The sequence below is a fragment of the Embiotoca jacksoni genome, unplaced genomic scaffold (genome assembly GCF_022577435.1).
Source record: "Embiotoca jacksoni isolate LCO1_2020_lvr unplaced genomic scaffold, fEmbJac1.0.p SCAF_16, whole genome shotgun sequence".
Lineage (NCBI taxonomy): Eukaryota > Metazoa > Chordata > Actinopteri > Embiotocidae > Embiotoca > Embiotoca jacksoni.
This window is the reverse complement of record NW_027185296.1, coordinates 8,616,440-8,644,342: the sequence shown is the minus strand read 5'-3', so window position 1 is coordinate 8,644,342 and position 27,903 is coordinate 8,616,440. Positions and strand designations below refer to the sequence as shown.

General features: G+C 45.2%; 1 protein-coding gene across 7 annotated transcripts in view; it reads right to left on the bottom strand.

Moving 5' to 3' along the window:
• Positions 1-27,903, bottom strand: part of palld (palladin, cytoskeletal associated protein) — a 54,161-nt gene that overhangs the window by 3,711 nt on the left and 22,547 nt on the right. For 2 of the 7 annotated variants that reach the window (XM_069150721.1, XM_069150727.1), the window contains 14 exons: positions 27,786-27,848; positions 25,418-25,559; positions 25,281-25,304; positions 24,465-24,584; positions 22,111-22,594; positions 20,212-20,250; positions 6,720-7,394; positions 5,711-5,855; positions 5,206-5,307; positions 3,898-3,936; positions 2,752-2,973; positions 2,104-2,253; positions 1,625-1,713; positions 582-714 (listed from right to left, as the gene is read on the bottom strand). In XM_069150721.1, the coding sequence (XP_069006822.1) occupies positions 582-714; positions 1,625-1,713; positions 2,104-2,253; positions 2,752-2,973; positions 3,898-3,936; positions 5,206-5,307; positions 5,711-5,855; positions 6,720-7,394; positions 20,212-20,250; positions 22,111-22,594; positions 24,465-24,584; positions 25,281-25,304; positions 25,418-25,559; positions 27,786-27,848 (2,427 nt within the window). The remainder of the gene's footprint in view (positions 1-581; positions 715-1,624; positions 1,714-2,103; positions 2,254-2,751; positions 2,974-3,897; positions 3,937-5,205; positions 5,308-5,710; positions 5,856-6,719; positions 7,395-20,211; positions 20,251-22,110; positions 22,595-24,464; positions 24,585-25,280; positions 25,305-25,417; positions 25,560-27,785; positions 27,849-27,903) is intronic. The other 5 variants (XM_069150722.1, XM_069150723.1, XM_069150725.1 and 2 more) reach the window with 5 other exon arrangements.

Here is a 27,903-nt window from a genome sequence, read left to right as displayed (position 1 = left end):
AGGATGCATCACTGTCTCTCGTTGGAGCTGAACAAAACCACGACATCGGTCTATTACCAGCGGAAGCTGCTTGGTGTAATAAAACGCGTTCAGAATTCCTTCATCCACAACTGTTTATTAAAAATCTGATCTGATTGGAAACCCGGCGATACTACGTCCCGCCCACAGACAGCGGGAGCCCCAGGCCTGTCAATCAAACAGACCCCCCCCCCCCAAAACACGGCTTTTTGGAGTGCATTTTCTAATTTTACGGGAAGATTTTCAGATGGACGGCCAAAAAGGGAATTTTAGCTAACAGCACCGAAATAACTAGTGTAAAAAAATGTATTGATTTAGAATTTGCTGGGAGTGGTTGAATGGGAGTCTATGGAGCCAACCTCTAGTGGCATAAATTGGTATTGCAGCTTAAAGCACTTTCAGCCTGATTTTTCAGACCCGGAAGCTACATCCACTTTTATATACAGTCATAGGCAGCAACGCATCCATCTCCCTTTCCCTCCTTTATCACCACATACAGCCTGTGTTGCTGCAGGTTGCACTCAGAGGTGTGTGTGTGTGTGTGTGTGTGTGTGTGCGCTCACCTTGCAGTCCATCCGGCACAGACGGCCTTCCTGCACGATGAGGTCACCGGGCGCCTGCAGGAAGTGGGGGCGGAAGTGACGCTCCTGGATGTTATCGTTCTCGTCGCCGCTGTCTCTGGACCTGGACCTGGGCCTGACGGAGATACACAAATCTGAGTATCTGGGATTAAAATTCCACCTCTGGATTCATGTGTTGTTGTTTTTTTCCTGGAATTTAAAATTTGTATAAAATGGTAGGATTTTAATTTTTGTCAAAAAAAAGGGCAAGACATTAAACTTTCATTGAAGCATGAAACTTAAATGCTTTTTATGACATCACATAATAACACAGGCCTATCATTTTATATGCAGTAAGGCTCCTTTTGGAAATGGTGCAATACTCTTTTAAAGCCTAATTCTCTACTTATTTCACCTTTCACAGACATAATATCAACCTTCAACTTGCTCTGTTGTGACCTATGAGAATTTTCTTTAAGCCCTGTGCAGCAGGTCAGGACCCTCGGGTGTTGTTTCTGTGATTCTGCCCTGTAACAACAGTGACATCACCACCGTGCCTGCACATCAGCGAAGCAGAGAAATAAAGAGAGCGGGAGACACTGCTTGTTATCTGGATCTCTCTCTCCAAACATCCCTCAGCTCTTATCTAATCAGGGAGGCTTCATCTGCAGCTCACAGGTGGTTGTACTGCACTGTGAGCGTCTGTGATCATCTGTACATATTTCTATATCTGGTCGTGCATGAAGGCACACTGTATATACAAGGTCATTAGAGCAATGAAAAACAGAGCAGAGCAAACAGGTGTTCCCGCTCATTAACACAGCGCTTTTTCTTTCCTGCAGTTGAGCAAAGCAAAGCAAAGTGCGATTCAGCTCGAGCTTCTTGGAACGTTTTACTGTGCGGAAGTGTGCGAGCGAGCACAGAAGCCGTGCAGATGGTGAACGAGCCTGCAACACATGTGCCAGCCAGCAGCTTCGAGGTCATGAATAAAAAACACCAGCGTAGTTTGTCTTCTCTCCGTCTCCTGTCAGTCGATGAAGCCTCACCTGCGCATGTGTCCGGGCGCCGAGCGCTGGCTGCGGCCCCGCTGGTTCACCGCCTGCACCATCATCCTGCCGGTGCAGCTCACCCGGCCCTGGGAGGGGAAGAGACGGAGAGAGATTATTAGGTGATGACACACCACCAGCAGCAGTCAGACTGAGAGGAGGAAATTAGATGTGAGTGTTAGAAAGCCTGTACAACATGAACGTTTGACCCTGAGGAGCGTTTTAGTGATTTCCTGTCTCATTCAACGCCCTCTTCCGCTTCAGGCTGGAGAACATTATCTTAATAGGCATTATTCTCCCGTTAATGTGCCCTGACATCTACAGGCAGCCAGACGTGCGTGTGCGTGTGCGTGTGCGTGTGTGTGTGTGTGTGTGTGTGTGTGTGTGTGTGTGCGTGTGTGCGCGTGTGTGTGTGTGTGTGTGTGTGTGTGTGCGTTCTATAATATTTCATGCTGTGTTTTCCTGTCTCGTCGGCTCACCTCAGGGTTGCCTGCCAAGATGGTGTAGTTGCCGTCATCATCCAGCGAGGCTGCAGCAGTGTGCAGAGAGCAGGTCCCGTCAGGGTCTCGGCTGATCCTGTAGTGCTCGCTCCTCTTGGAGATCTGCTTGCCGTCTTTAAACCAGTAGACCTGCGGCACGAGATAAGGAAAAAAAAAACCCATTAAAACCACCAGACAAATTATGACTGAACAGATTTAGATGCCTAAATCAGGGGGCACTTTCTATCTCTGTAAAAACTGCGTACAAGCAAGATACATCTTTAGTTTCGGGAACATTTTACTGTTTAAGCTGTTTAATGTGATGCCCTCTGACTCTTTTGCCTCTGTCGCTCTCCTTTTTTTTTATCGTGACGCCTGTCATCACCGTGTCATTAGTGCTCACAGAGCCAGGAAGCCAGCCCAGGCCAGTGTGTGTGTGTTCCTGCACAGGGCCTCTTCTTATCACACGCAGAGAGCACATGTTCAATATCTACACCCTCCATCATCAACATCACACATCAGCAACTCCCCAAGTCAGGAAGCCAAGCCATCATAAATGCTTCAAAATTACAGGCTAGAATATCTAATAACAACAAACCACAGTGATGTTTAATCACTCAGGGTGTTGACATTCGGACAGCGTCCCACCTTTGGTTTGGGGTCTCCGTTGACCTTGCAGGAGAAAGTGACCGGCATCCCCTCAAAGACTTTGTAGTGTTTGAGCTTCTGGTCGAAGGACGGCGTCACCCCCTGACCGGCGGAGTCCTCGTCGTGCTGCACGTCGTCGTCCGACTCCTCCATCGGAGAGCGCTCCAGACGGAACTCAATCTCACTGATGAGGCGCTGCTCAAAGCTGGACACTTTGTACTCCTAAATGCCAGACAGAGACACGGAGATTCAGAGAAAGAAACACTAGACTAGAGAGAAAGAGAGTGGTTTGTATGATCACAGTGATGCCAGGCACATTTAAAAGCGTGCAGAGGGAAATCAGTAAAACCCAGCCTGCCCTATTTCAGGTTTCTTTACACACTCATTAACCTGTCTTCATTGTCACCCAAACTACCAACTTTCCTCCATTTTCCTAACCCTCTTTGCCCAGATGAGCCACTCCTCCTTCCCACCGCCTCCATCAATCTCTCATCACCGCAGCTTTGCGGAGGAACATCTGCAGAGCGGCCCGGTCTGATGACACATCCCGCAGATAATGACAGGCCTCGGGGCACAGCTGCAGAGCCAGCGTTTATCCTCCTGGACTCACTCTGCCGCTCCGAACGACAGCCATCACAGAAATCCTGATCTGCTGCGGTTTTATCCTGGAATAGCACTGAGGCGGCTGCTTCCTGTCTACAGTCTGTCAAAGTAAAGGTTGCGCTCACTGCTTTAAAAACAGTAAAGATATGGTTGGATCCCTGCTTTGATTATAAAGGCAGAGCAACGCTGCAGCATGCATCGTGTGACAGCAGCAGAGTGACGACCAACAATCCTGGTCAAACCAAACGTGCTGGTAAACATGCTTCAGTATGTGACGTTCGTATTGCACATACTGAACAGCAAGGAACAGTAAAGGGTGCAGATTTAGACACGCATACTGTTTACATTACTTTTTATATCTGCCTGTGAATGATCAACACGAGGTGACCAGTGGATGTCTCCACATCAGACATGACCCTGCTGGCTTGATACACACCTAAAATCTTAGTGTGACTTTGTTTACACGGCTACACACAGAGACATTTCACACAGAGTGAATGATAAAAGACAGAGCAGATGTCAGAAGGAGAAGGTTCCAATAACCTTTTGAGGGCAAGATTCTCTGTGGGAGGACTTGTCTTCCTGTTGAGAAAAAACACAGGTTTTGTTTGTGTGTTGTGTTCCCGCGGTGGGTCACACAAGGTGGGAAACACAGCTCTCGATGGTACAGTGTAGCACGATGCATCGGTGCTGCTGCATTCCCAGGTGTAAGTGCACTGCTCAGAGACATGCAGGGCTGTTGTTAAGAGGCATCAGCAAAGTGTGAGCTCGGTTTTATCTGTCAGTGTGGACACAACTTGTGCTCTGGTGATGTTTACTTGTGATCTTCACTGTGACTTAGGGTGACTGTGTGTCCACTTATGTGGGACTGATCTGCATTTTGATTTAATGCCCCACATTTTGATTGGCTCTAGTTTTCAAAGGTCAACACTGCAGGACAGGCACTTTTCTATAATCTGCAAATGCAGCTACAACAAAGATGTTACTTGTGACTTTACTATGAAACTTTAGCTTCCTTTAAGGTTCCTGTACTCAGCATGGGAGTTTGAAAAGTTGCATTCAAATCATATATATGGGTTTAGTCCTTCACATGCTAACCTGTAACCTAAAGTTCTAAATTCGATGGACATATCAAAGTTTTAGACTAACTCTTAACATTGTGTGTCCCACATTGTCCCACACAAACTCACTCTACTATGACTTCACTCAGCTATCTGTACTTTCTCTTAAAAGGTGATACTGCATCATTCAGAGCCTGTTCACCATTATCAGGTTTATAACAAACCTGGACCAGCTTGAAATAGCTTTATTAAAAACAAACACCTGAAGTCTTTATCTTGACTTGAACTGAAAAAAAAAAAAAGCTCCTCTGTGAAATACACAACTCTCCTACTGAACTGTTTGGTGGTTCACAGTCAGACAAATGTCCACCAAAGCCTTCAACGGTGTTACTCCACAGCGTGTTTGCAGCAACACTGGTTTCTACCAGTTTCCATAAACAGAGCTTTTTATGGCGGAGCTCTGGAGGACTTTACAGTGTTTACAGTGACCGTGGAGGTGGAGGTGCAGTCTGATCCAACAGGATATAAAGGAGAGGCCGTGATCAGGAGACAGGGATGACACCGGTGAAGTATCGGTGGACAAAAACAGAAACGTGCAACAGAGGGTGTAAAAAAACACACAGCTGGTGTAGAGATGTTAGTATCCAGGCCCGTGTGATTTCGTGTGTGTGTGTGTGTGTGTGTGTGTGTGTGTGTGTGTGTGTGTGTGTGTGTGTGTGTGTGTGTGTGTGTGTGTGTGTGTGAGAATTCCCCATCCAGGTGTGTGGATCCTGATAAAGAGCCAGCGTACCTGTGTGACCGGCTCCTCCTCTGAGTCCTGTGTGTTTAAGACTGTGGCAGCGTTGTCAGCACCCAGCAGTCTGCGAGCCATCTTCTCCTCATAGGTTAACCTCTGGAAGCAGGGATTAATGGGGTCAGCGCGGGTTAGTGTGTGAGTCGCACAACACAACACTTCTACACACCATCGCTATAAATGCTGTATCTCAGCTTTGTGTTAATATGAGATGTAAAAACAAAAAAGCATTTTGACTTTATTGCGGGGCGCATGACACAAAAACCTGTTAAAATACACTTTTTAACGTTTCATCTGTTTCCTTTCAAGGATTGTATGATTTATTGGGACACTCGTTAATCTGTGTTAATGACTGAAAACGACTCCAAACACACAGTTTCAGTAATTGACTAGAACACACACACGCACACACACACACACACACACACACATACACACACACACACACACACACACACACACACACACACACACACACACACACACACACACACACACACACCTGTTGACCATTGCTTATGCGCTCCTCTTTAAAGCGCAGCTTCCTCTCCAGATCCTGGATGACGGCATCCTTGGATCCCTGGATGTCTGAGTCCGAGGTGGCGCGCGGCGTCCTGGTGACCGAGGACTTCCTGGGGAACGCTTTGCTGAAAGGAAGAAAGAACAAAATAAAACCTTCAGTCAATACTAAGAGTTGTGGTTCCCCTCAGCTCTGCAACACACATTATCTGAGCACTCCTTCTCTGGCTCTCTGACTTCCAGCCTTATCTGGACGTGTCCAGCTATAGCATTCCTCTATGTGTCTTCTTATCTCTCAGCAGGAATGCCAGTATGAGAGGGGGGTGTGCAGCAGTGAGTGAAGGGTTGATGAAAAATTACTGGCAGAGAGATGAAGGTGGAATGTCCTTGATGGTGGAGGGGAGAAAACAGAAAAGTAGATTTCTCCCACCGGGCCAACCATCCGAAGAGGATTATCTGCACAACAGATTTTTATCAGCTAGCTCAATATGCAGAGCTCAAAGTGAACAATCCTGAAACCCTGCACTCCGTATCAGCTGGTTTGTTTGGTTTCAGTGTTTATTTGACTCTGACACACCTTTCACTGTGAGGTCCTCCTGTATATTTTCTTGCCATATTTGAGCTGAGGCTCTCGCACCGTCGGAGCACTGTTGTGCGCGCGTGTGTGTGTGTGTGTGTGTGTGTGTGTGTGCGTGTGCGTGTGTGTGTGCGTGTGCGTGTGTGTGTGCGTGTGGGTCTGTGTGGGCTCTCTAGTCAGCATTTCCCTGTAAACATGCTGCATAAAAATGTAAACATGTCATCTTCAATCCAGCAGGTTTATCTGAAGGAGAGCTGCACTCAGACACACTGGACCGGCCTGATGCGGAGCATAAAGAGATTATGTAACCTGACAGACTCTGTGGAGAGAAAGTTGTGTGTGTGTGTGTGTGTGTGTGTGTGTGTGTGTGTGTGTGTGTGTGTGTGTGTGTGTGTGTGTGTGTGTGGACACTCACACAGTCCCGTTGCCTTTCGGGAGGCCCAGGGCGTTGACGGTGGGGCTGCCGGGCGTGGTGGGTGTGGAGGGCAACATGGAGGACAGGAAGCTAGAGGCCGGAGACGGAGGGACGGACGAGAACGGCGAGGACATGTCCGAGTAAGCCGGAGACATGGGGACGGGTGGAGGGGGAGGAGGCGGGGGAGGGGGGAAGTCTTGGGCGGTGCCTGATGGAGAGGACAGGTTGCTGGAGCTGAGGAAGGGTGGAGGTGGAGGCGGGAAGGAAGGCGAGCTGGGAGACTCGACGCTGCCGGCCTTGGTGAAGGGGGGCACGGTGACCCGGCCGAAAGGCTTGTGTGAGGTGGGAGGAGACAGCGGGGAGGAAAGGCTGGAGCCGGAGGAGCCGGAGGACTGGGTGACGTAGCCTGCCCCCCCGGGGCTCTGAGCAGCAATGAACTGCTTGGGCCGGGCATAGTTGAATGTGCTGGCCTGCATGGCTGCGCTGCTCTCCAACTCCTGGAAGGAGGGAGGAGGGGGCAGAGGTGGAGACGGAGACGGCGGAGCAGGTGGAGGTACTTCCTGAAGTGGCTGCTGTGGTGGAGGCGGGACTTCCTGGTTCTGCTGCTGCCAGTTGGCTGCTTCCTGCTGCTCCAACAGAATCTGGTCCTGCAGCTGCTTCAGCTGCAACGGGTTCCTGTGAAGAAGAACCACGATCAGATCAGAAAATTAAGTCATTTTATGAATCTCATTCAAACTAATCTTCCACTTTTTATTGGAGGGAGGGGGTCTGTAACAAAATAACAGTAAAAAAATTACAAAATCCTGCATCTGTTTCCAGTTTATGGATGACACAATAGTGTGGTCTCCATCCAACTGTAGTCAGAACAGAACTGGCAGCGCGGTTGGAGGCCAGATGTGAACAGAATCAATGGAGTTAAAATGCCAGTCAAAGTGTGTGTGTGTGTGGGGGGAGGGGTTGAGAGACGTGATGATGTTCATTATGAGAATGACATCAGCAGCCAGTCAGTCATGTGTCAGTAGGAGTTGAACTGTGTGAACTGCTCTTCCTCTGCTCCGGAGGTGACAGCTCATCATGCCAGAGGTTTTTGAGCCGGGCAGTGAATTCTGGGAAGGAAACCGCTGCACGAGCAGCACGGACTGATAGTTTATCAGCCTCTCTCAGCCTTTAACAAAGACCTGTTAAACAGCCAGACTGTTGACAATACATCAAGTGTGGCGCAGGAATCATAAGATAAGTAACAGTGAGGAAAACAGCTCTGTTCCTGTTGTGTTTAACAGTGCAGCGGTTCACCCTGAAGGACTTTATTCTGGTCCAGATGTTTTTCTATCTGTAAAAAAGTGAACCACACTGTGAAGGTGTGGCTTCTTTTATTTGAATGGATGTGTGATGAAAGAAAAACAAAAATGTAATGTTGACATTGGATGATGAAGTATTGTGTTTTTATCAGAGGTGTGGTTGTGCAGTGTCGGCTGATTAACTGCAGTGTCACGGAGGAGGAGAGGGCGGCTAGAAATGTTGTAATGTCATCGGCTCTAAAGGTTACACCACCGACACAAACTTCACACGCACTACGAGGGGTTTTTAAAGAGGACAGAAGTGACCTCTCGTGGGTCTGAAAACATAAAAACCTTGAGACTGTCTTGCTTTGTGTGTGTGAACCTGATGAGTTCCTCACAGGCAGCCTGTTCAGAATATACTGTACATCCCAGCGGTGCCTGTTGTCAGGAGTCCACCAAGTTCACGTGCCCAAATCTGTTCCAGATGTCGAATAATCAGCGGAGTGTTTCCACTATTTTTCATCTGAGACAATGCAGAGACCCTCCTTCTCCTCCCTCCCTCCATCCCTCCATCCCTCCCTCTCTGTCTCTCTGTAAGCTCTGACCAGCACACATCTGCAAACGACACCACTGGATATTTGACAAACCTGACAGTTGCAGCGTCGTGTAACGAACCCGCCGCGCAGGCCGACAGCAACGTGACCGATCGGTCTGTCTCAGTCGGTTATTTCGGTCAAATGCTTCCCCTCCAGAGGAGCCCAAATAAATAGTCATAAATTCAGAAGAGGCCATAGCGATCATTCCAGCCCGCCCCCACCTGCCGCCCCCCACCCCCACCCCCCACACACACCCACCCACACCCACCACACTTTCTCTCTTCTTTTGTATACATTTTCCTCCCCCCTCCCTCCATCCTCCGAAGGTCTCCCGTTCAGGCCTCCACCAAAAGACCTCTTTTACAGGAATAGTTTGGCAGCTCGCAAAGCTCGCAGCGGTTTGATTCCTTTTTTGGCTGTGTTCTCGGAGCGGCCGGCAGAAGCACCCTGCCCGTCTGCTCCAGCCGAGAGGAAACGCACTTAATTTCCTCGCATGCTCATCCCCTCCCTCTCCTCTCCTCTCCTCTCCTCTCCTCTCCTCTCCTCTCCTCTCCTCTCCTCTCCTCTCCTCTCCTCTCCTCTCTCCTTGACACACTGCTTTACTGCCTCAGCAGGAGAGACCTCAAAGACCTTCTCAGCGTTTGTTCTCGACACCCTCCTATGTAGAATATTGTATTTCTATAGTCTGAGAAGTTTCTTATTTGTCTGAGAGTCGATATTATCCAGCTGTGACTCACATCACCCCCTCAGCTGTGAAAGATAGTATTTACTTCCTCTACAACTACACAAGCACCTTCATTCACTGCAAAGCCAAATTGTATCATAACATAATATCTCCTAGTATGGTCAAGAAATCCATGATTCAGACATAAAAACAAAGAAATCAAAGTTAAATGCCCTGACATGGCACCATTCAACATAACAGGCTACTAAATTTGCCACATTAGATTGTCCTGTTTGGACTTTTGCTTCATATCTTAAAAAGCATGAAAAGGTCAGCTTGTGTTATTTGCAGCTGCATGAACAGTTTAATGGTCCCACTTATGGACTCACATCAAGTGAAGCGGGACTAGAGGTCGTTGGACTCTCTGACCCGCACGACAGCTGACACTACGCTTTTCATGCTCGCTACGTCCTGCTCCTCCATCCCTCCTGACCTCCACCTTGTGTGGAAGTCAGCTCTCTACAAGAAGAAGGAGAAGCAGGCCTCTCTCTCTCACTCTTTGTCCTTGCGGTGGAGTGGGGCTGAATTAGGAGGGAAGTGTTCCTCTGTCGCCATGCCAACGGCCCTGTGTTTTGCTGCTCCGGTCTGAGCCAACTGGCCCACAAAGCACCGAGCAAAAACGCTGCAACTCTCCTCCTGTCTGTCATTCCAACTGTAACACAGCATTACTCTTAATGTGCCTCTCTTTTATTCTGACCCGACTAGCTGGTATAAATAGGCAGAGCCCATCAAGACTTCCCATTTTCATCCTGAAAAATACTTTCCTTGGGCTGGATCCTGTCTGTAAATCCCTCTTTTTCTTTTTCCTTCTGGAGGAATCTGGTGTGGAGGATTTTTGTCTCTCCAGTTTCTAAAAGCTCAATAAACAGACCCCAGAGCAGCCTGACAGTAACTTCACTGGAGCAGTGTTTTACAGCCCTGTGATGTATCAGCTTGCTGAGACGTGCCAGACACAGTGGGTCTTTACCGGCAGCATGTTGCTTTAATAAATGAAGATATTTAAAAGGCCATGTTTAGTCCGGGTTGCTTGTTCGTGCTTCCTGAACAATAGCAGCCCGGGGTGCGTGAGAAACCCGTCCACTGTTCAACAAATATGGGAGCCATCCGCCAGCTTTATCTGCCACCCGGCTCATTAGCTCTGCAGCTGGCTATAAAAGGTCGAGCTGCTTTATTAGACTCCGCCAGCTGATGACAGGAAGCATACGAGCGGGGAGAGCAGGAAGTTGTTGAGTGTACATCGTCAGTAATGAGGGGTTTCCTTCTGTAAACAACAACATGAGGAGGATTGAGGCCCGGCCTGTTCAGCTATGCAGCAAGATGAACAAGGAAAAAGCTTTCAGGCTGTACACCCCGTGTGTGTTTGCATTGCACCTCTTGTACATTTGTTCCTGCAAACACCTGTGGCAGCATGACCTCGCTGTTTGTAAATGATTTCTACTGAAACTGAGCTCCAGTATCACACATACAGCACAAACACAGCCTGGAAATCAAATCAGAGATCTTTACAAACAGCACTTGACCCAAAGCGTGACTTCAACTTGAAGTTCACAGCAACAGAAATGTGAGATTAAATCAACAAAAAGCAGGGTGTGTGTTGTTTATCTGCCTCCCACACACACACACCTGGTTCACGGCTGCAGCGTTTTTGTGTTCATTCACCAGCGTTGCATCATCACTTTACTGCGTCAACGTGAAGTTGTCTGGTTGCCCTCAGGCAGGAACACACCACCGATCTGACATCAGGACTGAGCTGATGTCTGAGTGAAGACGATTAGTAAGACTGTCTGTCTGTTTCAGAAGTGTCTTCTCAAACTTCCCTTCGCTTTTTTTGTGTCATCGCTCATGTCATGTGTCACGCTGGACGTTTCTGAGAAGCTTCAGACAGCAGGACTCACCCCTCTATTGTGAAACCACAAGACAAACTCACACTTAAACATCATGCAAAATAATTCAGGCTTCGGCTGAAGAACTTTCTCTCCCGTTCACGTCTGCCTGCTCCGCTTTCACAAGCCGACCAGTGAAGGAACCGCTCCAATTTTCCAGGAACATGTCAATACAATCTCACAGGCCTGTCTGAAACCAGGGAACACACACTCCCCGCTGTCCATCACTCACATCCCTCCATGTCAACATGATCTATCGTCCCCTCAGCCTTTGTTCTCCTCATGTCCTCCACTTTATTTTCAACCCCACTCCTCCCCGGGTACCCCTCCCCCCTTCCTTCTCTTTGGCTCTAATTGCACACACACCACATAAAACAGAACCAGACTGTTTTCCTTTCACCCCCCCACCACCTCTTTAGAGCGTAGCACAGAGCGTTTTTCTTATTCCAGCCACACCAGCAGCTCAGAGGCCTGCTCCGATCAGCCACTTTCTCTCTGCCCTACTTTCTTTCTTTCACTATTATCCCCCCCACCCCACCAATCTGGGCTCATATTTCATATCCAAGTGGAAGAGGTGAAGAGAGCTCTCCAAAATCAGTGAGTTTTTTCTTTGCACACCTCCATCCATCCCTCTTCGCCCTCACTCCTCCGCCTGTCCGAGTCAGACGCGGAGTGTTTTTTTTTTTTTTTTCTTTTTTCTTTCTCTATAGCTGGAATGCTGAAGACATTCTTCTCTGGATTGGAGTGGGAAAGACATCGCCATCAAATGGGATTAGCAGCAGGAGCTGAGGGAGAGGAGGACGAAGAGGAGGAGGAGGAGGAGGAGGAAGAGCCAGAGACGGAAAGAGAGCGAGGCAGAAAGTGAGTTCTATGTGAGTAAGACACAAGCTTTCTCACCTAACAGACCGTATTGTCTTAACTAATCCATGTGACTCCACCAAGGAGCTCTGCAAACAAGACAAGCCCGACACATAAACACAGTTTGTAACACAGACTGGAAAAGAAAACTCCCTGCTTTGCTCACAGTGATGCCGCTCTCCTTCTTCTCTTCTCTTCCTCTCTACACTCGCTACCTTTCTGGAGCCTCAGGCAAATGAATGGGTATCACACTCGCAGAAAAACCACACACCCACTCTGAAAACATATGATTTAAACATTAACATGCCGAGTCAGTACAGCAAGAGAACATGTAAAAAAAGTCTTCATTCAACCTCAGTCATTTGTCTTCTCTTTCTTCTTCTACTCCCTGATTCAGAAAGTTTAGCTCCAAAACTTTTTTTCATTCAAAATATGAATTAAAAGAAATAACTTTTAAAATGTTTCCGTTATGACAGCTCAAAGTTAAAGAGGAGCATCTTTCTGGTTTCTGCTCAAAAGTTTGCTTCATTTAAATGTCGATCTACACAAGAGAATAAGAGAGACGTTTTACCTTCAGCGCTGCGGTCTTTGGTGCAGATATTTTCCCTGCAGGAGTGAAGTGTGTCTCAGTGCTGCGCTGCCAGGTATGAGGAGCATATATAGGCGCTGAGCAGCCAGACAGTGACAGACGCAGCCGCTCTCCCTCTCTCCCTCTCCCTGCATGAGTCAGTCTGTCTGCGAGCTCCTCCTATTCACAATAAAAGCCTGCCAAAGACAGGCCCCTTTCAGAATAAAAGCTGAGGCATGTATGCTGACCAAGGCACTTCGCTTTGACAGTTAGGAACCAAAAATAGTTGAAGATAAAGAATACGGCCACATCTAAATGCCTTTCTGTTCGACAGAATGATTGAGGAGAGAGCGTCAAAGACAGATTGAAGAAATTAATCATCTGAACAAGCTTCAGGTAACACTATCATGACATTTGTCCATTGTTAAAGGTAACATTTGAAACCAGGTCATGACTGGAAATAACAATCCACATTCTTTATAGGGCCACACAGAAACACTATCTACCCTTCAAATGTTAACGGAGCACAGAGGGAAACTATTATCTTCACGCCAAGCTTATGGAACATAATAGTTTTATGTAACATGCGCTGTTTTAGACCTTTGGGATAATTTCAGTAATGGACAAACTCCAAATGTCGCTGTGTGTGTGCAAACGCTGCCATCACAACCACAAAAAGATCTACTTTCATTCACTCAAATATGGTCACAAGAATCCAATTTCTCAACAAGATAATTTTCGTCTTCATTTTTGTGGCATGAAACAAATCTTTTTTGTGGAAATTCTATTTTTGTGTGTAATGGCTCTATTTTTAGAGCTGCAGAGTGATTTATGAGTGTGTTGAGAGGTGGGATGTCAGGGATCCAGTCTGGTGGGGTGTGTTTGGTGAGTGTGTGATTATTGGGGAAAGGTCAGACATCCAGGGAGAAAGTCTGACTCAATCTGATTGGAAAACCCAATGATGCTACGTCCCGCCCACCGATAGCCGTAAATTACCAGACTGCACCACAGGCCTGTCAATCAAAAAGACACGCCCCCAAAATACTGCTTTTTCAAATTTATTTTATAATCAATGATGGGATTATTTTCAGATGGATCGCCAGAAAACTAACAAGGGGTGACTTTAGCTAACGAAAATATCTCTTGGATAAATTTTTATTGACTTAGAATTTCATGAGACCAGTTGAACAGGAGTCTTTGGTGTCAACCTCTAGTGGCGCCCAGTGGTATCGCGGTTTAAGGCACTTTCGCATCGCCCTCATTTATAGCTCATTTCAAGCTACGTCCACTTTTATTTACAGTCAGTAGCGTAAACACATTACTACACCCTCTAATCAACATACACAAGTGGGAGTCGAACAGAGTGTGTGTCTAAGATACCACACGTGCATCCACACTCACCACTCATCCACTAGAGAGGATCTAATCACAGGTTGATTGACCTCATCCGGAAACAATGTCTTTCTCTGAGTGTGTGTGTGTGTGTGTGTGTGTGTGTGTGTGTGTGTGTGTGTGTGTGTGTGTGTGTGTGTGTATATTTATCTGTGTGTTTCTCAGTGTTTAACATACCAGGCTGTTCTTTCCTGGGAAACACAAGTCTGCTTTCTATGAGCTGGATCCACTGAAGCCGGTTAGTTTCCATGCTGTCAACTCCCAATCACACAGCCGTGGTCTCCCCTCATCCCCCATGGGCGTCTCTTCATCGTCCCCCCCCCCCCCCCCCCCCCCCCCTCCACTCCCTGGCTCCCTCTCTCTCTGCGTGATGAAGGTCAGCTCCCACAACTCTCTTCCTTATTTGGAAAGTTTCTCCATTCCATGCAGGTCACTCTAGCCCCACCGACCAATCCAGTGGTTTGTTGGTCTCGCGTCTCAGCCAATCCTGTGTCTCCCATGTCCTTTTAAGGACTGCCCATCTCTGACTCCGGGGCCCGATGTGAAATTATCTGCTTTTCCTGCTCTCTCTTGTGTCTCCACTGACTTCATTTCACTTTTTATACTGTTGCACAAATCTCTTTCTCAACATCATGTCTCTACCCTTTTTTTTTTTTTCTTCATTTGCTTGTAATCCAACCCTCCCTGTGGCCTACATTCACCAAAGCAAAGGTATCCATTAGAGAACTGATCCAAGTCAGTGTTTTACTTTCATTTGTAATTAGACGTTTGATGACAACGAACCACAAGCGAAGCTCTCAGTGTGCAGCCGGAGCCATATGCGGTTCTTTAACGCGCATGTTTCCTGCTTTCCATAAAACCGCAAGCAACACCTCGACAAGAAAGTGATTGTTAATACTTCATTAGAGAGTTCATGACTTGCACCTCGTAAACACAAACACACTGCAAAGAGGAAGCTCTGAGTCACAGAGTAGATATGCGACAAATGCTGGCAGCTTCGGCCCCTTGCTCAGCAATACAACACACACAGAGCTCATACAGTAGATTCTGCTTTAAATAAATGCCATACAACAGGCCAGAAAAAATACAAAGTGACTGACAGCAATGACCAGTCACCTGCTGCGGCTTCACACAAGCAGAAGTTCAGTGTGTGTGTGAGACTGAATGGCCGTTTGTTGCCTTCAGTTTGTGTGCTGCTCCCCTGACAACAACCTCACGGAGGTTAAAGAGGTTTGGAGCTGCAGCCGAAATGGTTTTAATCCCAGCAGTATGGCAGTCATGTCAGCGGACGTGGATTGAGAGGGGCAGAAGGCCAAGCTGCAGGCAATACAGGCCGCATTAACGTGGATTAGGCCACTCTTTATCACTGCAGTATGTAAGCATGTAGATCCTGGAAACATTTACGTTGTGACACGCATGGTGTCACGTACACACTGTTGCAATAAGCAGCTGTGAGTGTGTTTGGGGTTACTCACCCTTTAGTGCAATTCATTTCACAGAACCCTGTTGCAGATTCACTCTTATTAATGATGATGCTACCTTATTAACCATCCAGACCCCTCAGGTCGACACGTCTGCTTTCTGTCCCCAGAGTCAAAACTAAACACGGAGAAGCTGTGTTCAGTTTTCAAGCTCCACATATCTGGAACAAACTCCCAGAAACCTGCAGGTTGGCTGCAACCCTGAGCTCCTTTAAATCAAGACTGAAGACTTTTCTTTGGGCTTTCACTGAACTAGATTTGAGGATCTTGAATAATTTCTTGTACAAGACTGCAATTTATTTCAGTATTTCATGTCTTACGCTGCAATGTAACCTTTATCCTATTTTAGCTTGTTTTTGTTTCTTTTATTTTAAGGTTTTAATCACTGTTTTTATTATTTTTTTATGTCTTTTTTCTTTTGTATGATGTGTTGATGCTTTTAATGTTTTTATGTAAAGCATGTTGAATTGCCTTGTTGTGGAAACGTGCTATACAAATAAACTTGCCTTGCCTTATGTCCGGATATTGATTACAGCAATAATGCCCAACACCTGTGTGTGTTTATGTGTGTCCCTCTGTGTGTGTGTGTGTGTGTGTGTGTGTGTGCGTGTGCGTGTGCGTGTGCATGTGCATGTGTGTGTGTGTGTATACTATCTCATCTATAACTACAGAAAAGAAAATTGTTGCCACGCTGTCATCCGTGTAATTCCCTCGGAGCCCCAAACTTTCCACTTCCTCCCTTAACACAAGCAGATCTACTTTCTTTACCCCGGCTACTTCTGCTCGCACTTAAAATATCTGCTCCCAATAACTATTTATAATTAAGTGCAGGGACTGCTTACTGAATGTTCAGTAGGTCTTTGGCCTGCTTAAATTCACACGCACAACTATTATCTCCCTCTTTTTTTTTTACCCTCCTTCTTCATGCAATGTGCTGTAAATCACCCAGTCAGTCAGTCAGTCAGTCGGTTGTTATTTCAGCATCTCTTTAACAAACTAACAGAAGAAACAACTTAAGCCTGAATCCTTCTTGACCAGCTTCAAGATCAGTGTGGTGGGAAAATGCTAAATTGAGGTCCTGCTAAGTGCCTGTTTTTCATCATACTGAGTAAAAATGTAAAATACTGAGTAGCTACATGAAAAAAAAACATCCCACAGAAACGTTACCAGTGAGAAGAAGAAGAAGAAGCACTTTGTGGAATGAAATCCGTGCAAGAGAACAATTTCATCTGTCAAGTTGATTCCTGGCTTATGAGGGAGAGATTAGTGCTGTGGAACGGTTCGAGGATAATTGTTGCGTCTGGTAGTCGTGCTCGGTGTGACGCCCACCCACACATACAAACCTATAATAGATCGCTTTTCCCTCATTATCACGGTGGTCACACCTTCATCGTGCTGCAGTGTCTTCTGCTCTGTCTTGTTTCGGTTGTTCTCTACCGTGCTTTAGTTGCTGTGTCATATTTATTGCATCAATCATCACCACAATTTTTGTCCCTCATCACAACAGCGTCATATTAGGCCACCATGAACCTTTATCAATGTAAAAAAAAAAACTGAAACTGAACACCAGCAGCTCTGACACCTCATTCATCAACACAGAAACATTTGAATAAGTGCACACACACAGATTTACAAACTCCAGGTGTTATCGCTCTGTCACGATATGTGTATATACGGTTAAACCCCAGAGAGCCCTGAACAGAGGGCAGTTGTGTTGTTGAATCACAAGAGACCATTGTTGTGTTACAAACAGTGTACTTACATACTAACAGTCACTATTTTGAGTGTATAAGTGCGTTCACACTGTCAAGTACAGAATCATGGAATGTACCAAGATGATGCACTCAAAAGGGTCCAAAAAATAAGTGTGAAATACTGTAACACTTTCTCCCATAAACGGCCGCCATCATGGCTACGTGGGGGAAGGGGCGGGGCCACTGACATAAATAATTTTTTTTAAATTGAGGCGTATTAAGAAGGGGCCGCTGTTCCTGTACGCCACACAAAAGTGTTTAATTTTCACAACTGCTGCTGGGTGAAAGAATCAGTGTGTTTATTGAGTGTATTAAACAAAGGGCACGAAAACACGTTCATTTCTGGGTAAAATAATTAAAGCTGCAGTTATTTTGGCGGGTGATGTGTTCACATACTGAGGTTATTTCCGGTCAATGCTGAACGATTTGAAACAACACTGCGCTGTAAAAATTCCAGCACTACACAAGTAAGAATCCAAACATGTAAGAGCACTATTTGTTTGTTTACAAAGGGAAGTATGTCATCGGGAACACAGAACATAACTCAGTCCAACATGGCCGTGTCCTAATGCTGAGATACAACATGAGTTACTGCTCGTCTCAAAGTATCCTCTCCGAGCATGTCTCACTGCCACACAGTAGCTTTAAAATCTTTATTTAGACCCTTCCACAGGAACACGGGTTTATTTTCCCGACCGGCTCACACAATCAAATGGGCTCCAACGCCAAGATAACTTCTGGCTGCCTTACATAACACATCTGCTCCAAGCAATAGGTCATTTTAGCAAAACATTTTTGCTTTGTGTGTTTAATCCTTGAAGCAGTTTATGAGAGGGCAACCAAAACACAGGCTCATAGTTAATTTTATCCTGCTTATAGTAGTCTGAAAATAACACGTCTATCACAGTCACCAAATACAGCACAGAACTTAAATATTGTTTGTGTCTGTGTGTAGAAACACTTTGAAAAAGCCCAATTCCAGATGAACATTGGATGGGATAAAGCTCCCAGCTTGCTTCTCACTACCTTGTGGAAAAAGGCTTTGCTTCTCTCCACACCCGGACCTTGGTTGAGATCCAACCCAAGCCTCTCCCCTGAGAATTTCCTTTGATTCTTATGCTGATGTCTGGCATCAACGCCGGGCATCAAACCCAAATACCTACCGGCCCTGCTCTCTCTTCCTCCAGCACAGAAAAACAGCAGGTCTGTTTTCACAGCTCAGGTCTCCTACTGCAGGAGACCCTCCCTCCTGCCTGCCAAGTCACACAACGACTTCCTCCACCTCATCAGCTCTGTGTTATGGAAGCAAAGAATCACCCCTAACATGGGCTCCCGGGGTGTTATTCCTGTGACTTACAACCATTTATTCTAGATTTGTGAACATGAGCACATCTCTCCAATCAATATAAACACCCGTGTTATGGTTGTAATTGTACTTTTTCACTCGGGAGTAAAAGCTTAAACGCACACCACTCCAAAAAAACCTCAGACTAGAAAGAGGTATTAAAGTCTAGACACTTATCCCTGCAGCTAAATGAACTGCCCCCTCCGATAATAAAATTAATCCATACTGATCCCTGCTGCCTTTATGCAAATGCAATTAAGTAAAAGCTATAATATCGCCTTATTTTAAACGAACAACACATTAGGGTCATAGTTTCCACTCTGTTCATTGAATTTATAGCAGTTTAACACACTAGTTTGTTAGAAGGTCTTATTAAAAAGAACTCCTGTAAAACATGGGATTACTTCTCAAAGTGCTCTGTTGGGGTTTCACAGCTGCATGTGGCCACCAGACAAGAAACGATAAATGAGGCTGTGCGGGATGTGCCACGCGACAAACAGGATGCCACGAACTGAACGAGAAGCTCGGGGGGCTTCAGGCTGGGAGAGGTCGGCCTCCGTTCGTACAGGCTACTTGTCTGGCAGAGACATGACCTTTGGCTAATGGCAGGGCTGCTGTTTTTACTGTGTAATTACAGAATTTAAAGGGGGGGATGGAGGGGCACGCTTCCTAATTGCTTCACAGCGGGGAGCTGATTGTCTCTTGTCTCATATTCATGTTGTTATTGTGGGAAAATTCAGAGAGAAGCTGCTCTCGTGTTATCCTGTGACTCGGAGAAAGCCCAAATGTAAGCAAGAAATAAAACCCAGAGTTCCTCATACATTAAGCTACAGTACACAGAATTGTGCATATCTGATTTGAAAATTAAGGTCAGTACTTATTTTTATCCTTTGTCATATCATAAGACTGATCTCATGTCTGTTTGAGAAATCCATAAGCTAGTTTAAAGATATTTTAAAATGCCACAAAGAAAAAGTATTCATAAATTTCTCCTTTGCATTAATTTATCTTGAAAAATGCTAAATGTGAACTACAATAAGAGTAACTAAGTTTCATTTGTTCCATTAAAAGTATGCATCCTTTCGACAAACAAACAATTAAATTAGTTTGTCGTTGCTGAATTATGAACCTGCGTTGTAATTCTGTTTTTATTTTTAAGTCATTTTGTCATTTTTGTCATGAGCGGTGTGTAGGATTTAATTGCATCTAGTGGTGAGGTGGCCGATTGCTACTGACTGAACATCCCTCAATCTGCCATTTCAACCATACAAATAACTCCAAATAAAAATTGCAGAATTTCCTCTCTGTAACTAGTGTTATGTTTGACCCTTCAGGACTACTGTAGAAACATGGCGGAACAACATGGCAGCCTCCGTGGAAGAAGACCCACTCCCTGTGTAGACTTACAGGGCTTATTCTAATGTAATGAAAGTAAAACAAATCTTAGTTTCAGGTGATCATACATGAATGAAAACATAATAATGATATTATATTCCAGTCTTGCCCGTAGATTCTTGTAAATCCTACACACAGGTCCTTTAATGAATAAAGGGTCAAGTACATGCGGCTCAAACTAAATCCAGAGCGTCACCCTAACAGCCAAATATTTACCTGTTATTTTCTGTCTCCATTTTCATTAAATTCGCAGCTCTGGAAGCACAGAATTAACAAGTCATAACGTTTATATGAACAGATATGCAACAGCAGCACCCACGAGCAGGAATCAAATCCAGTAGACATGCCGGACTGTGCGATGCAAGAGCCGAGCTTCACTGCACTGAAACCAAACTGAACAAAACTCTGGTCTGCATGCAGCCTGACATAAGCAACAGCAACATCTTGGCTAATCTGATTCTGCTCGGACACTGACTGGATCATTCTGTTTAGAGAAAGTCATCATACTGCCGAGAAACTTCAGCAAAAAAAATTCCAATCTGAGCAGATTTTCCCAAACTAAAAGGTCAAATTAGGAGTGTAAAAAAAAAAGACTTAAAATCCAGCCTGTCTTCATTCCTAGGGTGTCAAATACTGCTGAGTTGTCACAAGAGTTGGCGTCAGAGAGATTCGCACATGGTACCCTCTGCGTTATGCAGCGTGGGTTGAAAAAAAATCTTGTGACATAGAACAAAGGGAGGGTGGAGGTCAGAGGTGGTTGGACAGAACAAACCCAGGACAGCGTGTTTCAGTCCACAATAAAGCAACAATCAACATGTAAACATGATGATGGTTCCAGATCAGATTCAAGTTCTCGTAACCATCCTCTGGCTACCATGAATGTGCACCAAGTTTGACAGCAATCTCTCCAAATATTGCAGCCTCATGGTTGCGCGAAATTAATTTAAGGGATAATTTAAGTCAGTTTAGGATTCATCATCTGGAAACCATGAATGTTTGTACAACGTTTGGTTCTAATTTAACATCTACAGGATAGTTTGGCTGCTACAGTAGTGTGACCTGCTAGAAGCAAGAAGATCACCATATTTTTTCGGTTCATCCAGAGGGGAACATGAATAGATTTCTATAGCACCTTAAATGTCAATCCAAATCATAGTTTTTGAGATAGTTTACTCTATGTCAACCCCACAGGGGTGCTATAAGAAAATCCAGGCAATCACTAAAGTCAGTTTGATTCATCCTCTGGGAATCATGAATGTCTGTACAAAATGTATTGACTGTTCATCTGACAGTTCTTAAGATATTTCAGTTTGGACCAAAGTGGTGGACAAACAGACCAACACTGACATCTCTAAAACCGCATAGCTAGCATGGTTAAAAAGAGAAACTAAGACAAGAAAAATAAACTATTGAAACAATATGCTACAAATATTTGAGCATGTGGGGCCTCCTGGAAGTCTGGGGGATTCAGATGATAACCACGTAATCACAACATCCCTGATTTGAATCTGAATGTGCAGTTTTTTTTTCAAAGAGATTTCTTTTGTTAGAAGAATAATTTCTTCTCTGCTATATCTTTCCCCCCCAAAAAATGCAAAAAGAGAGCGAGATAAACTCCATGCACACATGGCTTGTTCACTGCAGACATCTCATCACAGGACTATTGAAAACGAAGCCATTCACTGCCGAGCTCTTATCTAATAACAGTGACATCCTACCTGATCCCTACAGAGCTGTCAGAAAGGTGCTCAGGAAAAATCACAGCGGCTCTGTCCGGGGCCGGGCATGCTGTCCAAGGTCAGCCGCAGACAATAGGAGCCATCCAGCAAAAGCCACACAGATCTGTTTACAGCCGGAGATACACAGCAGCCGGCAGACTCGCCCTGGCACACACGATGCCACGCTGATGCCGACATAAAGGCAGGGGAATGTTTTTGTTCTGAAAAAGGCCTGGGATTCCCCCCTTTTAACGCTTTCACACAGCTGAGACACAACACTATCATTTCCACCACACCTCAGACACAACTCCCAGTCTGTTTCCCTCCCACGAGCCCTCCCCAGCGACTGGCCTGCCCCCAGGGGACACAGACACACAGGGACACGACAAGTACTCACAGCTTTGGTTTGGGCTTGGTAGGCAGCGGAGGACCATCCTTCCCCGGGGATGGAGACAGCTTGCCTATGGTAGGAGGTGAGTCTGGTGGCACGTTGGCTGGACTTGGGACTGTGACTGGGACATTTGTGGCAGGGTAGGACTGTGGCAGCGGTGGAGGCGGAGGTGGGGGCGGAGGTGGGGGCGGGAGTGTCTCTTTAGGAAGCCTCGGAGGTGACGGAGGACTCGGGGGTCGGCCGTTCCACACAGACCCTCTCTCTTTGCCCTCCACCTCTGAGCTCATCTGCACCGGAGGCAGAGTCGACACACTGGGCCAGATCTCCAGCTTATTCAGATGGAAAGCCTCGGTGCCGGGCTGAGGCAGCATCTTGGGTGGCAGCTCCAGGAGGCTGATCTCAGTGGGTGGGGGAGGAGGAGGGAAGGCCGCCGCATCCTCAAACCCTGAGCTATCACCAGACATGCCATTACTGGAGGAGTCCTCGGCTGCTGAGGGAAACAAACAAGAGGAGAGAGGGAAATGTTTAGTTTTTCTTGTAGTCACCGCATACCTTGACACACACACATACACACACACACACACACACACACACACACACACACACACACACACACACACACACACACACACACACACACACACACACACACACACACACACACACACTGTATCATGATGATCAGATCTGAAGCAGCAGCTGGATCCAGTCAGGCTGATGCAGTTCCTGTTTATTCAGCCTTTCCTTTAAACAGTGCAGTGAGTCCTGAACTGTGCAGAGGCCATACTGTGTGTGAGATTACACAGAAATATGTGTCCTGCTGCACTCACACCTCTCACCTTCCTCTTGTACAGACTACACAATAAAACACAAAACAAAAGATGGTCATCTTGTTACAACAAACCGTACAAACTTTGATAAATGACCCCAAACTTCAGGACTTCCAGTAAACTACTGAACTATCAGATGTTGGTGTAATGAACAAGCTCTGATTCATCTGCCAGATTACTTTGGTTCTGGAAAAATAAAAATGGTTTAATTTTATAGTGGAGAGTCTGGGCCATCACCACTGGATTTCCAATCAAATTCAAAGCTGGTATCATGCCAAAGCTTGTATTAATAAAATCGGCAGTCCACTGGACAATATCATGTCAGTGTCAAGTTTAGTCAAGCGAGAAAAATACACACATGTATGACCAGCATCAAAGAATGAGGTCATGAGGTCAGTACAGTGATTAAGTCTGCATAGTGAGGAGGTTGGAGGTGGTTGGATTCAACAAGTGCAGGACTTTCACCGAGACAAACGGTGTTCAAGTCCATAAGAAAACAAAAGTCAATGTGGATTTCTTTTTACTAACATAAGTAAGTAACTTACATTACATATTGAACTTACATTGCGTACTTTATGTAACATTACTTGTGGAAATTACTTATTTGAACCCAAACGGTGATCTTTTCCTAAACCTAACCAGGTGGTTTTGGTGCCTAAATCTTAAGGATTTTACTTTTCACACCTGGGTGATGCAAAACATGAGACTGGCACAGTATCATCTCGTGCAGTGCTTCTCAACTGGTGGGCTTAGACCCAAAAGTGGGTTGTGAGGCTATTTTGAGTGGGTCTTTAAGTGTGTGCTGGGAAACAAAAAGTTGGAGAAAATAAAGACAAACGTATTTTGAAGTCTTCAGACTTCAAAATAAAAGCTTATGAAAGACCTGTTTGACGGTAACAATCGAAGCTAAAGTAGTTAGCTCTCATACGAGCATTTATAAACAAGGTTATGATTCAATAAGTCTGCCTTTTTATTTCATATTTCACACAGTTCAATTTAGATTCTTGAAACTTGATGAACAAGAGGTTTGAAAAACTTATATCTGAAGATTTAGGTAAGTTGTCTTTTCATTTCTATTTTTTTTCTTTATTTCATGTTTTTAACAGTAAATCAAGTTGTTGAGTATTACGCACTATTTTTCAAAAAAAATTTGGGCGATGACTTAATGACTAGGACACATGTGGGTCCTGATTCTAAACCAGTTGAGAACCACTGGTCTAGTGGACTGACGGGTGCATTACATGCTTTAGTGTGATATTAGTTGGAAATCCACCATCATCAACATGTTCGCCTCCATCATCTGTAACTAAAGCTTGAAAACAAAAACTGTTAACATAATAAGGTTTAGAAAAAGTCTTGTCAGGAAGTTATCAAAATTGCCATGACATATGTGCCAAATTAGTTATTGAGACTTTGTAAACGGAAAAGAAAAGAACATTTCAAGGCACGCCCAACATTCAGCTCAGACGCTGCCTCGTACCAATCGAGCACGCTGACCTGACCGTCTCTCGCAGTCTGTGTGGGACTCACCTGGAGTGACGCTGAGCTGGGCCGTGCTGTTGACGGACCCGTAGGGGTTGGACGCTGTGCAGCAGAACAGACCTCCGTCCTCTGGAAAGGCCTCGGAGATCACCAGGGTGCAGATCTCCTCTAAAAAAAAAAAAAAAAAACATCAGTGCACCTTTACAAACAGTTTATGATGCTAGAAGTTAGATATGTTGACAGACGTAGGTCATGATGATCGGTGCAGTTAAGACAGTTGTAAGTACGGAACGAAGTGACATGTTGACACTTGTAATAAAATTCAATAGAGACATCAGATAGACAAGTCATGAACGCTGAGGCCTGATGATGGATATGTCACGTCGACTGGTGAGTCACTATTTAGAGCAGCACTACAGATAGCAGAGAGAAGACGAACTAGTGAATGTAACTATTCTTGAAGGAACAGACACACTGCAGCGCAGATGTTCAGCGACGTCTGAGTCACTCACGGCCTCAAAAGAAACACCTGAAATGACCCCTGACTCACGCAGGTGGGAAATATTGGACAGAAATCAGCATGCGTGTCATTGTTTATCTGTGACTTTGTGTGTTTATGTGTTGGGGTTTCTCTCAGACTTTCTCAGGGACTCCCTCTGACTGGAGTAGATGTGATAATGAGTGTACTGTGAGACACACACTTATTAACATGTGATCTGATGTAGTCATGACCAAAGCTGCAGCTCACTTTGAGTCTCCAGACAAAGCTTGTAATCCATTACTACTTTGAACTGCTGACTGCGGTTAGAAACATGAAAGCAGAGTCAGACTGTGATAGACCTGGGAGGAACCAAGGCGACATACCTGGCTCAGCTGCAGATCGAGGCTCTGATTCACAGACACACAGGAAGACAAAAGTAGAGATATTTTGTTTATTAGCATGTATGTGTGTTCAAATTTAAAAATCATTAAGCCACAACATGTTTTTGAGTGTGTCTCACTTTTCTGGAGAATTCGAAAATCAGGCGAGTCCAGGATCTCGTTTCCCTGTCGGTACCATCGGACCTGCAGAGGAGGGCCCCCCCGGACCCGGCACTCCAGGACCACCACCTGGCCCTCAGAGGCCTGGGCATTGTGCAGGAGCTGCACACAGGGAGGATCGAGGAGCCAGAGAGCCGATAAAAAAATAAGAGAGAGGCAATGAGAAGAAGGAGTGAGTCGGTGACAGATGATGAGGACATGAGAGGAGACTGAAACCAGTAATGAAAAGGATAAATCCTCTTGAGACAGGTGACATGGAGACCGAGTGAGGGGTGAAGGTTTGAAAAACTGACATACTAGCGGACACTAATGACAGGAAACAGGACAGTATGTTGAATTAAACCATTTTTCAGTGAAGGAAGTGTCTTCCAGTGTCCTCTCCAATCAGGAATCACCATCCTATTTGTACACTTTAGATCATACAATACATTTTTGCTGGTTTTGTTTTGGCTAACATGATTCTTTACAACTTTACAGATAATTTTACAGAATGCAAAGATGCTTTCCTCTGAGAACCTGAAATCCGCTGATGTTTGATTGGATCTATCTTTCGCATTAGTTTTGTGCATCTCACTTACTTAGTCCATTTATTTTAACCTCAGCCGAAACTGAACATCTGTTTTGTTCCAAACAGCCGTTACAAAGTGGACACTTAAAAAAAAACCTTGATGAATTAATGAAATCGATTAATTAGTTTCTTAAATATTTAGACAATGATGAACTGAAAGTGCATGTTGTATTTGACAGGTTGTTAAATTTAAGTCGTGCTTTTCAACATGTGTTTATTATCATTGACAGATGTGAATGTCTGGAAGCCTAAAAAACAACAACCTAGCCCACATTTAATTGAAAATAGACCGGAGATAACATATCAAATGTTGAAACATAGAAATTGTATTGTTTTATGAAAAAATATGCTTAATTTGAATTTGATGCCAGCAACACGTCTCAAAAAAGTTGGGACAAGGTCAACAAAAGACTGGAAAAGTTGTGTAAAGCTAAAAAAAAAAAAAAAAAAAAAAAAAGACACTCATTTACTTAATAGTAAATAGCTGTTAATATAATGGACTAAATATATTAAACTCTGCAGTATGGTTATTGTTAGCATTTACACCTTCATCTACTGTTCTTAATTCACCTGTCAGTGTGTGATTTTAGGCATTGATATTGGTTTTAGGGAGCACCCTCTCCACCTCTAACCTGAGACCTCCTCCTTACAAAGTTAACTCCCATGTCCAATCAATCCATGACAGCTTACAGTGTTGCCTAACTAAAAAAAAACATCTACATGGGAGCTGACGGAGGAGCGACATAGACTGGTGTCTCCATCAGCAGGAAGCACTCAGTGTCAGTGTGGATAAATGCGCCACTCGCTGGGTGTTTTTTGGTATATTTTGGAGAGACTAAGGGTGGACTGTACATTGTGTGTGCGTGTATGTGTGTGTGTGGGTGTGTTGGCGGGTGACATCATGGTGCTGACTTCACTCGAGGCGAACATCCTCTCATTGAGATGATTAAAGCCTGCGATGTTTTTTTTTAAAGGAGGTGGGTGTGCAGAGAGGGGTGAAGAAAAACAAATGTATTTTTGTAATGAAGTGGAAAATGATTTCGGGCCTGACTGAATGAATGAGAGTGAAAGAGACCTGACCCTCATGGGTTTGGCAGGCCCGTTTGAAGCTCTGCCTCAGCCCGTCTCAGCCCTGCCATCACAAGACACACAGCGCCGAGGGAGAGCGAGTCGGGGGTCTGCCGGGGGAAATATTGAAGAGTTGGAGCTGGAGCAGGGTGTTGTGAAGCCGGAGGAGGAGGAGCTCCCATCAAAGTCTTATTTTTTATCTGACCCCCACTGCTGAAAGCCACAGCAACGCACGCTGTTATTATGGGAAGGCGGAGAGTCTGAGGACATGTGTATCAGGTTCTGGGCATGTATGCGTGCATGTACTGCATGCATGATGTAGCGTATGTAAGTATGTGCGTATCTGTGGCTGTTTTTCATGGTTTGAGCTTCAGTCCCGCAGCTCCATTTAAGGGTATAACGTACAAAATACTTTAGACAATAGTAGGTTTCTATATTTGTGGCAGCAGTTTGGGGAAGGCACTCGCTGCTCCACCAGACTTAGGAAAGATCTAAGACCTTTAGGATGAGGTGAAAAGCCAACTGGTTGATGCTTTTAAGGCTGAATGGAAGCAAATCCCTGCAGCCAGGTAAGACTCGAGGCTGATATAGCAGCATAATTATGATCATAGTACCGGAATGACTTGCAGCAATCACATATATGCACAATGTTTGTTAATTTTCCATGTGTATTATGTTGTATGCAGACTTACCTTAGTGAAATAAGGAGGGCCGGACACATCACCACCATACAGTGACGACACTGGGCTCTGCATCTAGAAGAGAACACAAACTTTGCTTTGTGGACAGGTGGAGACATTTCAGACAGCG